This window comes from Arxiozyma heterogenica (genome assembly GCF_036370985.1).
Source record: "Arxiozyma heterogenica strain weizmannii chromosome Unknown scaffold_11, whole genome shotgun sequence".
In the NCBI taxonomy this organism is placed as follows: Eukaryota; Fungi; Ascomycota; class Saccharomycetes; order Saccharomycetales; family Saccharomycetaceae; genus Arxiozyma; species Arxiozyma heterogenica.
This window is the reverse complement of record NW_027042664.1, coordinates 21,975-34,334: the sequence shown is the minus strand read 5'-3', so window position 1 is coordinate 34,334 and position 12,360 is coordinate 21,975. Positions and strand designations below refer to the sequence as shown.

Here is a 12,360-nt window from a genome sequence, read left to right as displayed (position 1 = left end):
GCTCTTTAACAACGCGATACACGTTTATATGGGTATCCTAATTATTGAGTAACCCAATGGAGCTTACTATTCTTGGCTCACGGATTTCATTTTATTTTTTTCAATTTTATTTTTTACACAGTTTGAAAGTCACTATTGGAAGTGAGCTTTTTTGTATAGTCAAATATACCAAACTGAAAATACTAAGATTATTTCCTGAACCAATTAAGTATAATTGTCCTAGTTAATGTAATTAATTTTCAAAGAAAAAAAAGCACATTTTTGTGATTTTTTTTTCCTTGTTAAGAAATGATGAAACATCAATGCAACATAGAGTCAAGCTCTGAGTTACACAAATAGTAGAATGTGACACGGAAGAGACTTGCTTATTAATATTTCTGACTTAATTAATTACTTACTTTTCCTTTTGAATCTCCATTGATTCAAGCGGAAATGTTTAATTTTTGTATTAATTATATTATATTATATGTTATAGTATATTTGGGACAATTGTCTTTATTGTACTGGAACATTTTTTTTTCTCTATGCAGGGATTAGAGTTTCTTGTTTTGTTAAAAAAAAAATTGTATATTGGTTATATTATTCTTAGTAGCTTATTATGGGCTATCTTACGTAGATAAATATATAGGCATATATATGCGAGGTTATGGTTACTTGGTATTTTATGTTATTTTATGTTTGTGGTAAGGTGCAATTGGATTTTAGAGAGGGGTGATGGTGCAGTTCAACGTCATTTGATGTTATCTTGAAAGGTTGGGTTGTATTATATTGTATTGTATTAGATGGTGAAGTATAGTTGTTTTTATTTTAATTTTTGTTTTTGTTTTTGTTTTTTTTCTTAACTATTGAATTGATTAATAGCCATTAATATACATGCTAAACTAACATATGGACTAGCTCTTTCACCAATACGAGCCAATTTCCAAAATCCACCAAGGGCTTCATGATCCTTATAACGATCCAATAGTGATGGCCATTGACCATGGATATATGTGCAACAACATATTAATAATAATACAACTTGTAATAATGAAGTGAAATTAAATAAGGCTGACATTGTTTGTTGTTTGTTATTCTAGCATAAATGCTTTTTTCACTAACTTTAATAAAAAAAAAAAAGATTGTGATGCAAATAGTCACTAGATCAGAATACTTCAAAATAATAGCTCCTAATACTAATGTGAGTTATTTCTGTTTCTTATATGTAGAGTAGACGTCTTTCTTTCTCTTTTTTTCCTTCATTAAACTTTTTTTTTTTTCAGTTTTGTTCTTTCTTTTTTTTTTTTGTTCCTGTCAATCTTGCAAAAAGGCAAAAAAAGAAAATACACTTTGACAAAGGAGAAAGTGGTTTGGATAAAAAAAAATATAGATAGTTTTTGATAATTAAAATTGCATAATTACAAGGTTGTAATATTAATTAACCAGGTTTGAAATGTTAACAGCTTAGTGTACAGTTAGTGCGTCTTACCAACTTCATGGTGATAATCTTGTTTATGGTGGGGAACTGATTAGCAAGATTTTATTTATGTTCATATATTTAAAAAGTATATCAGGAAACTGAAAACTATTTAAATAAAATGATTTTTTTTTTATTTTTTTATATCTTGAAGATATAGATTACTGAGGAAAATAACAACTATAAAATTATTTCTATAATATTAAAACTCATATGGATCCTTTTTTTGTGGTTTTTCTATATAGTTTTTAGTTAGTTCTATACTAGAATATGTTGAAAATTAGCAGTAAAATCCTCGAATGATATAAAAATTACATAGAAGATCATCATTGAACCTTTTTCCTTTTTTTTTCTTAAGTATTGATTTTATCTCTTGTTTTAAATGAAATTTTTCCTCTGACTCTTAAATTAGTGTTATAAATACCTAATTCAGCTGATAACTTGGTCAAACCCTGTATCACTAAAAAATTAGTCTAACTAAATAAACACACACACACACACACACACAGAAAACACAAAAAAATAAAACAACAAGAAGATCATGTATTTAAAAAGGTATGTATGTATATCAGGACAAGCTTTGTGTGTCGTTAATTACAGATAGTTTTGAATAGCCATATCCAGCAAAACCCTATTGGAGATTTTAGTCTATTTCTGTTTCGATTTGTTTTGTTTCTTTCTCTTTTTTCCACCTCGATTGAAGGTTAACCTGGAATTGCGGCAGGGTTGGAAGAAAAGTGAGATGTTCTTCTAGATTTACAGAGAAAACTTAAATACATACTTTAATGCTTTTCTCTATTGTGGAAGAAACGAGAAAAAGAAGAAGAAAAGGGTAAAAAAGGGGAGGAAGGAAAAAAAAAATAAAAGACGGAACAAGCGGTTTTTTTTATCCCGTTGACCGAGCTGTCAAACAATAATCTGATAGTGATATTGTTACTATTACTATTACTATTATTATTACTACTACTTCTATTCTTATGATCATTGTTATTATGACGGTGATGATGATGCTTGACCAAATTTCTACTTTTTTTTTTGACTACAAACAATATTAGTAAGACTAAACAGCACAAGATCTTGTTGCTTATGCTGATTAGTGAAACGTGTGATCTTATTTTTTGATGTCAAAACAAAAAAGACATATCTGTATATAAAAATAGAAAAGGGTATAAAGTATTTTCTGCTCAACCAATTATCAGAATACTTATTTTTTTTGATTATCCGTTCAGCCTTTCTATTGTTTCATACAGTTATTACCGGCTGTATTTTATACCCGTGCATCTTAATCATGTCTTGATATTTGAGTCACACATGTTATATATATATGTATGTGAATGTGTATGTATTTATGGATGTGATGAGGTTTGGAGTATTTTTTGTTGTCTCGAGGTTAGTTTCATTAAAAATCTTTATTAAAACTTTTTATCATTTAGTATAGTTAGTGAAACTGCTTAAAAAAATAAAAAAGGGGAATACTATTAACATTTAATACAAGCTGAAGTTTTAGCTGAGTCAAATAGAAGAAAATATCTAACTTTTCTTTGTTCTCCATTTAACAAAAAAATAACAAGAATATTATTATTAAATCGCTACATATCTAATATAATTAATAATAAAAAAAAAATGGCACATAAAAAATCTGATGAAGAAAGTATTGATTCTTTAATGGAATATGATGTCCCAACTACGATTCATGACATAGATTTGGATAATACAAGTGAACATAAGACACATTATTCTATTCCACTGGAAACTACAGATTCCAATAAATCATTACAAAGAATTTATACATCAGGTACAAATAATGAATATTTATATATTGGTAGACAAAAGTTTTTAAGATCAGATCTTTTGGATGCCTTTGGTGGTACATTGAATCCAGGTTTAGCCGCTCCTTCTTCGCATAGTTTTGCTAATCCTGCACCATTAGGCCTTTCCGGATTTGGTTTAACAACTTTTGTTCTATCTATGTTCAATGCACATGCTCAAGGTGTAGAAATACCCAACGTCGTAGTGGGTCTGGCTATATTTTATGGCGGATTGGTGCAACTTATTGCTGGTATCTGGGAGATAGCTTTAGAAAATACATTTGGTGGTACAGCATTATGCTCTTTTGGTGGATTTTGGTTATCGTTTGGATCCATATATATTCCATGGTTTGGTATCCTTGATGCATACGAGGGTAAATCAGATGAATTAGCAAATGCTCTAGGATTTTATCTTTTAGGCTGGTGTATCTTCACATATGGTCTTTGTTTGTGTACTATGAAATCGACTCTAATGTTTTTTTCGTTATATTTTTTCTTAGGGTTGACTTTCCTATTACTTTCTATTGCACAATTTACACAAAATGCTAATGTTAACAAGGCTGGTGGTATAGTCGGGGTAATTGTTGCATTTATTGCATGGTATTTGGCATATGCTGGTTTGGCTACAAAATATAACTCCTATTTGACCGTGCATACAATACCATTACCTACAAACCAAAAGACTATTTTAGATTTAAAATAATTTAAATAAAAATTGGTTATATAAAAAGTTTAAATATTCTTTCATTTCTCTATATGTGTATATCTTTAGATTCTTCTTATTTTTTTTTTCAAACAAAAGGATAAGGGAAAAACAAAAGAAGAAGAGTTAGTGTTGTTGATGATGATGACTCGAGATATCCACACAATGAAAAAAATAATACAACATATAAAAAATATTATACTTACTAATCAATGAAAAATATTGGTTAGGAATATAATAGTTACAATAATTACACAAATACATACACACATACATACACACACATATATATATATATTATCTGATAATAACAAAAGATGGGGAAACTAGCCCTTTTGACTATTTAAATATTATTATAACAGTTACAATTATTTCTTTAGGGCAAAGATAAGAGCTACTCTACTTGGAATATAAATTTCAATAAAGTTTCTTCTATTATTCCATTCTAAATCAGTAGTGAAATATTCAGTAGTTTCATCGATTCTATTATGACCACCAACGTTTTCACGATCAGAATTCAAAACGACTTGATAAATACCAGCTTGATCAACACCGATTCTGTAATTTGTGAAACTTTGAGTTGGATGGAAGTTAAAGACAAATAATAAACCATTTCTTTCAAATGCAATGATTTTATCAACTTCATGTTTCAATGATACATAAGCTTGTGGAGTATTCAACCATTGATGTTTCTTTTCACACAATTGCATTTCCTTGTCAAATTCATTCAAATATTTGTAACGTAATAAATGATCATCAACCAGATTAAATTGTCTACGAGCATAATGGTAAGATTCACCATTATTAACATTTGGGAAATCCAACCATTCAGGATGGCCAAATTCATTACCTTCGAAATTCAAATAGGCTTCACCACCAAGAGCGTGTGTGATTAATCTGATCATTTTATGTAATGCGATACCACGATCAATGATAATGGAAGCTGGTTTCAAAACGGTCATGTCTGTATACATGGCTGCGTCCATTAACCAGAATGCTAATGTTTTATCACCGACTAACGCTTGATCATGAGATTCAGCATACGCCACTACTTTTTCACCATATCTTCTATTAGTTAGAGTGAATACAATATTACCCATATCCCACTCATCATCTGATTTTTCTTTCAACAATTTGATCCACATATCTGGTAATGCCATGGCTAATCTATAATCAAATCCGGCACCACCCATGTGACGTGGTAAACACAAAGTTGGATATCCCGAAACATCTTCTGCGATAGTGACAGCTGATTCAGGTAGCAACTCATGAACTAAGTCATTGGCTAACATTAAATATGCCAATGCTTCGTGATCTACGGCAGATCTTTCCTTGGATAAATATTCATCATAATCACCGCTGAAAGCACCACCAGCACCAACACCATGGTGTAAATAAAGCATGGATGTGACACCATCAAATCTGAAACCATCAAATTGGTATATGTCGATATAGAAGGCTAAATTGGCAAGTAAGAAGCGTTGGACTTCAAAATGTCCGTAGTTGAAAAGACGTGAATCCCATAATGGATGTTCACCACGACCAGAGGATAGAGAATGGAAATATTGGTGGTCAGAACCATCGAACATATTTAAACCATCCTCAACGTTTTTAGAGGCATGGGAATGGACTACGTCTAATAATACTAATAAGCCCATACCATGAGCAGTGTCAACTAATTCTTTTAAATCTTCTGGCGTACCATATCTGGAAGAGACCGCGAAGAAATTGGTAACTTGATAACCGAAGGACGCATAATAGGCATGTTCCATAATTGCCATTAACTGAATGGCGTCATAACCCAAATATTTGATCCTTGGTAAAACATTTTGAGTAAATTCTTTATATGTAGCAATTTTAGGTTCTGGAGAAGAGATACCAATATGAGCTTCATAAATACGCAGGGAGTCTTTATTTTCTTTGAAAACAGGTCTTTCATTCTTGAATTGGTAGGCGTTTTCAGGGTTCCAAAACCTTGCTTCGTATGCTGGGCCATATTTCTTTGAATCCTCTTTGGAGGGTTGAGTGGCTCTGGTGATCCAAGCGGGCAATCTGAAAATCTTAGAACCGTCTTTTAGTTGGAACATAACTTTAATTCTTGAATCATGTGGGATAGCAAAAGAACCATCTTCGTTTGGAGGTAAAAGGATAGAGAAGTTACCGAATTGATCTTTATCTTTCAATTCGTGAGAAGTCTGATTCCAGTTATTGAAATCACCTACTAAGAATGCTTTCTCTGCGTTGGGAGCCCATTCTTTGTAAGTAATTTCCTTTGTGGTTGGATTAGCATGTAAACCATATGATTTATATGAATCACGGGCAAATTTAGATAAGGACTGTTCTTTGCCGTTTGGAGTGGCATGTTTAATGTCATATAAATATTTATCGGCAAGATATCTTCTCTCAGACAATACCTGAGCGTATGGTTTCAACCATGGATCGAATTCGACACATTCTTTGACATTTTCAGGAATCGTATACATTTTGAATGTTTTGCTGTAGTTAGAGAAAAAAAAAAGTTGAGGATCAGGTAAGATATTATTCGGTTAGCTTTTCAGATTGTTGGTGCTATTAAGGGAGGATTGGAAGAAATGATGGATTAGTGAACAAACAATGTATAGGGAGATATTCTAACAATATATTAGTACTTATATATATATGTACAAAAATATGTTTGACATATCGATTAATAAGTTAATATATATATATATATATATATATATTTATATATTTATGCATTTATACAATTCGGATTCCTCGAGACTACAAAAGTTTTCGATAAACGTCAATTGTTTTTCGATTAAAACAAAATAAGATAAAATGAAAATAGAAGGAGGGGAATATACTACATAATATAATAAGAGATATTACAATAGTACATATAATGTTATAAATATAATGTTGTCTTATTTTTTCTTGTGTTTTTCTGCCCCCCTTAATTTTTTTATTCTTTTGTTTTTTTTTTTGTTTGATTGTGCCGTTGTAATTGTTATTGTTGTTATTGTTGTTGTGGGATTTTTTTATTGAGTTTATCTGCCTTTGGCTCGGGTATTCTTCTGCCAACCCTAGAAAAAATGAATAAGAAAGACATTTCAAAATTTGCACCAGTAATAAGAATGTTTTATAACCCTAACATATCTACCGAGTTTTAAAGTGTATCTTAAAGGTTTTCATTTTTTTGTTTGGGTTTTTTTTCTTCTCAAAGTTACCACAAACAACTAAACCCTTGAAAAATATGTTGAGACTTCCAGCATGTGAAAGTGGAAAAGAAACGTCACTCCTTGCTAACCCTACATTACTTCATCTTCTTTTTTCTCCTTCCTATTTTCCTCTCTCCTCCCCTCCCTTCTTTTCCTTTCTCCTTATATTCTCCACCTCTCCTTTTTTCTTTTGTTTGTTTGTTTGTTTACAGGAATACACACATACGGTTCTCGGTTATCTTTGCGTTATAATGTTTATGAGTGTTTGAATTTGGTAATTAAAACTATCTTTGAATTTTGACACACTCTGTTGTTTCATTCTTTTTCTCTTTTTTCTTTTTTTTTTTATTTTTGTAGTTTTGGAAGGAGAATGGTTATTGTTGCTATTATAATAAACTTTGTTGACTGGAAAAATGATGGTTAATTGACATTATTTTCGTGATAATTTTTTGTTGGACAGGGCTAATTGTTTTTTTCTCTCTGTGACCTAAAAAAAGGGGCATCACTCCGTACATGATATATACAAAATATATATATATATATTACTCAATTTTAGATTTAAACCTCAATTTATTCGTGAATGTACAAATATTTCGCTACGTTAATGCATACATACATGTATATTTATGTTAATATTTGTGGGTTACGTGGGTAATATATGAAGGAAGAGAGTGAAAGGGGTGAGGTCGGAGTTTTTTTCATTTTGTATATGGTGGTTATTAGAATAATATTTGTATATGATTGTTGGATTATTGACAGCTCAATCGAATCTTATAGTCACATAAGAATATAAGTATACAAGGGGAATACAGAAATGTATATCTATATGGGAGGGATAATTGAATCTGTAAAACAAAAAGGAAAAAAAGAAAAGAAAAGAAAAAGAAAAGTGTATTCATTTTATTTTTAAAGTTCACATGTTTTTTTTCCTTCTTCTTTTATTCTTATGTGTCTTATCTTCTTCTTTTTTTTTTCGTTTGAAAATATATTTATTTTCATATTATTTTCCATTAAATAGTTTCTTCCTCATCTGATGATAAGTCACTTAAATCACTTAATGATCCATCGTCATCTTCTTCATCAGAAAGACTTTCAATATCACTCAACTCTTCACTCAATTCTCCATTACTACCAGTTCGTAACTCATCTTCTTGATTTTCATTATCATTGCTGCTATTATCTCCAAATTGTGCGTCATATTTTTCTTCTGTGGCATATTTGGATATATACTCTTTTATTTTCTCTTCGTATAACTTTTTATCTCTTAGTTGTAAAGTGGCAGCTTCATTATTTAATGGATCACTACTATTTGGTTCTTTCAATAAACCAGGTATCATCCATTCAACAATATTAATCAGATCATACAATGGAGACCAGGTACTATTTATAACATCTAAGCAGATGGACCCAGATGCAATGTCTATATTTGGATGGAATATTTTATTCACAAACCCAATACTTGGTGATTTGTACGGATAATTGTCAGGCAACTCCACATGTAATCTCCACACACCATTTTCATATGGTGTGTCCTTTGGTCCACAGAACTTTATGTGAAACTCTTGCATGTTGTCATTAACCAATTCAACTTCATGGTCACTCATTAATAATTTCATCACATCAGTTTCAATACGTCTTTTTGAATTATTACTCATTTTTTTTTTATAACTAACTTTCTTTGTTTACGTGGGTGTGTATTTTGTGTGAAAAATCCTTATAATTATTATACAAGAGAGCAACGTTTAAGTTTAAGTAAATAGGTATAATTATTTTTCTTCATTACTACTTCAATGCCTAATACTGGAAATTCTTTTTATCCTTTTATGAATCAATATTCTCGGTGCAAAAAGTAAGCCTTTTTTCTCTTTTTTTCTGCCGTCCCCACTGTCCTTTTCTTTTTTTCCCTCTCCCCCCCCTTATTTTTCTTTTTTTCTTTTTTTTTTTTTTGCAGCTTCATTCTATCGTACCTTCATTAATGGAAAACAGAGAGAACAAAAAGAAAAAAAAAAAGAAAAAAAGAATGCAACACTGTGAGCAGAATATTGCATTCTATGCATCCGAATCCCAAACGTCAAAGACCAATCTCCAGAGCTATCTATATGCATTACACCTTTAGATGAATGTGTATTGTTGTTGTTATCGTACTAAATACTGTTTGTGTTTCTTCGGTAAAACTATCTTTTTTATTTTTATCATGTTGACGTGAGACCTTAGTAACATTAACGTTATGAAATTTTATTATCAAATTAACGCTATGAAGCGATAGTAAACTTATGAATGCATTAAGATTATATTAAAAGAGTTTGGTTTATTTATAAAGTAATTTTAGTGGTATTATAACTTTAATTAACATCACCTGACTTTTTTTTTCTATCTTATATAATATATAGAAGTTATAATATACAGTGCAAATCATTTTATACTTGAGGTCTTCTTTGATATATATATTTTTTGTGATTTTTTTAGTCTTCTAGAGCAATGAATTTAGTGTATCAAATATCTCTTTATTCATATTTTAATGTTTTTTTTTCTTTCTGTGTCAGTTACCAATACTAATTTTAATGCCCACATATAAAAAGTATAAAAAATATAATAGATTATTCAAATATTTATTTATTTATTTATTTATTTATTAAATTGTTGTGTGTCTTGTCATTAATTAAGATTAATTTCCTTATATATTGAATTTTTTTAAAGTGGCTTCATTCTTATGAGAGTAGTTTTTTTATTTTGTTTATTTTTTAAACATATCAAGTTTTCATAAAGGTATTTACCATCTGTTAAAAAATAAGTACTTTTAACAATTTTAATATCCTTTTTTTTATACTCTATAAAGAGTTATTTTAAACAATATATTAAAACTATAAAATTTCATTAATCCTAAACTAGTAAATCAACTACATTATTATTATTATTATTATTATTATTATTATTATTATTATTATTAGATTTTACTTGAGAAATACTAATAGGTGTGTTAATGCTAATAATTATTTTTGGCACTCTTCGACAATAATAAAAAATTTATTAAATAAATTCCTCTAATAATTTATTAACAACGTTAATCTGACAACCAATTGAATATATTCATAATCTAGACCCAGATTTTTAACTATTTTAAGTCCTGTTCCTTAGCATTCAACATTAGTCAAAGACCATATAGTTGAAATTTTCCGATTATGACTTCTTAGATCATCAGCCTTTTTTATTTATTTATTCACATAATACCTATACTACATAAAATAGAAAGTCTTTAGCTCTCAGAATATGCTTACAAACACCCAACAGTCTTCTCTTTATATCTTTGTAATTTACTAGTATAGTATATTATTGAACCCGTGGAGAAAAAGAGAATGGCATCAGCTTTTTCCTTCCCTTTTTCTTTTTAATCAAAAATTCTTTACTAAAACTAATGAGAACCATACATAACCATCTACAATGATCATTAAAAATGTATATCATATCTTAACTTCACTTATATTTACTATACATACAGTGCTGCCAGTTTCATAGTTCTTAATCCACCAAAATATAGTTGATATATATAAAGACTTGCCAATATAAATATTAATAACAAACAAAAAAATAATACAACTCAAAGAATGTAAAATAAGGTAAGACAAAATGAAAAAAAGAAGACAAAGCGTAATCACAAAAAGTTACTACAAAAAAAAACAACTAATTAGACAATAACTATCTCTAATCAATTCAATTTCTATGACCTCCTTACATTCTTTGTATTCAACTCTAATAAGTTTAAAATTACAACACATACAATATATAAACATAAATTGTTAGTATAGATGAAATAGTTGTGAAAACAAATGGTGCATTACCTAATGACACTGTAATTATTTTCACATAATACCCAAATCTATTCAAGTATGTCTGTTGTCTACCAATAAGATTGTTGACAAAATTCACAAAATCATTGGCACTATTATTATAGTCAGCATTGCAACTATTGGTAAAAAATGAACTTGAGTGGATGAAATATATCACTAATAATTTCGCTAAATTATAAACCATTTGATCAACAGATAAATCAAAGACTTCACGAGCAAAATTGAAATAATAACCAATCAGAATTGGAATCCCAACGTAACTAATTAACCACATTAAACAAATAATCAAAATCTCCGTATATTCCAATTGTGGGGTAAAATCCATTGTCAAATGTTCTTTTACATTCAGTTCATGTCCATTTTGACAATCTCTTTTAACCACCTTTTGTATACCATAAAGGAGAGACATGAATTCCACAAGAGCAAAGATTCTATATACTGTTTCTAGATTGGACAAATATAATTGAATATTTTCATTATATTCTGAAGTCTTTTGAACAATATCTGTAAAATATTCATGGAGATTAAATTTGAAACTTCTTACAGTCTCATCTGATTTTTCATCACCAAAGAACAAATTGTTAATATAATTTTTTTGAACGTAGGGAGGTTTATTTAAATTTTGTTCGTGTTTAATTTCCTTGTTCTCATTATCCAAAATATCCTTCAATTCTGACTTTTCAAAAGATTTATTATCATGTATATTTTTTAAAGATGATAAAAACTCAACATTTTCATTTTCATTTTCATTTTGGTTTTCATTTTCATATTCATCACTCTCCTGACCACTTGTATTTTCTACTTTAGGTCTTAGTCGTAACCTACTTCTTTCAGAATCTGAATCATAATCATCATCTCGAAAGGAACTATAATATTGCGATAATTCTGGATACTCTAACGTATCTAATGGAGAATCGAGAGAGTCCAAATATGTTTCTAAAATTTTTATAACATCGTCTTTTTTAGCACTGGTAGCAATATATATATTTAATTTATCTGCTAAATCTAATAAATCGATCTTTCTCCAACGTTCAAATGAATATTTCTTTTTAGATGCAGCCATTTCCCCCTCACCTCTTTTTTTTATTTTTTTCAAATTTTTCTTTAAATATTCTCAATAAAAAATATTAAACCTAATAAAATGAATAGCTATATATGCAATAATATTATGTAAAATTAGGATAATCTGCTTATTACCCACCTACTTAACTACAAATAAGCAACCATTGGAGACGTTGCTGACCGAAAATAAAATAAAGTAAATCTCTTTTTGGTTTGATCATTTTAACTGTTTATCTTTTTCTTATATAAATGTCACCAAGAAAGGAACATATTATTTCAAAGAACA

At 29.2% G+C, this 12,360-nt stretch overlaps 5 protein-coding genes across 5 annotated transcripts; 1 reads left to right on the top strand and 4 right to left on the bottom strand.

Annotated features, from left to right (window-relative positions):
* Nucleotides 1-838: 838 nt before the first annotated feature.
* On the bottom strand, nt 839-1,057 carry KSH1 (Ksh1p; the record flags this gene model as incomplete). The annotated part of the gene is made up of 1 exon (XM_064856707.1): nt 839-1,057. One exon carries the CDS (start codon nt 1,055-1,057, stop codon nt 839-841), a length of 219 nt encoding a protein of 72 aa, XP_064715840.1.
* A 2,022-nt stretch (nt 1,058-3,079) lies between these two features.
* PWA37_000013 (acetate uptake transporter family protein) lies at nt 3,080-3,967 on the top strand (the record flags this gene model as incomplete). Its single annotated transcript, XM_064856706.1, has 1 exon — nt 3,080-3,967. One exon carries the CDS (start codon nt 3,080-3,082, stop codon nt 3,965-3,967), a length of 888 nt encoding a protein of 295 aa, XP_064715839.1.
* A 368-nt stretch (nt 3,968-4,335) lies between these two features.
* GLC3 (1,4-alpha-glucan branching enzyme) lies at nt 4,336-6,450 on the bottom strand (the record flags this gene model as incomplete). The annotated part of the gene is made up of 1 exon (XM_064856705.1): nt 4,336-6,450. One exon carries the CDS (start codon nt 6,448-6,450, stop codon nt 4,336-4,338), a length of 2,115 nt encoding a protein of 704 aa, XP_064715838.1.
* Nucleotides 6,451-8,177: 1,727 nt separating this feature from the next.
* Nucleotides 8,178-8,822, bottom strand: UBC8 (E2 ubiquitin-conjugating protein UBC8; the record flags this gene model as incomplete). The annotated part of the gene is made up of 1 exon (XM_064856704.1): nt 8,178-8,822. The coding sequence occupies one exon, from the start codon at nt 8,820-8,822 to the stop codon at nt 8,178-8,180; it is 645 nt and encodes a 214-aa protein (XP_064715837.1).
* Nucleotides 8,823-10,929: 2,107 nt separating this feature from the next.
* Nucleotides 10,930-12,075, bottom strand: GTT3 (Gtt3p; the record flags this gene model as incomplete). Its single annotated transcript, XM_064856703.1, has 1 exon — nt 10,930-12,075. The coding sequence occupies one exon, from the start codon at nt 12,073-12,075 to the stop codon at nt 10,930-10,932; it is 1,146 nt and encodes a 381-aa protein (XP_064715836.1).
* Between the last annotated feature and the right edge of the window lie 285 nt (nt 12,076-12,360).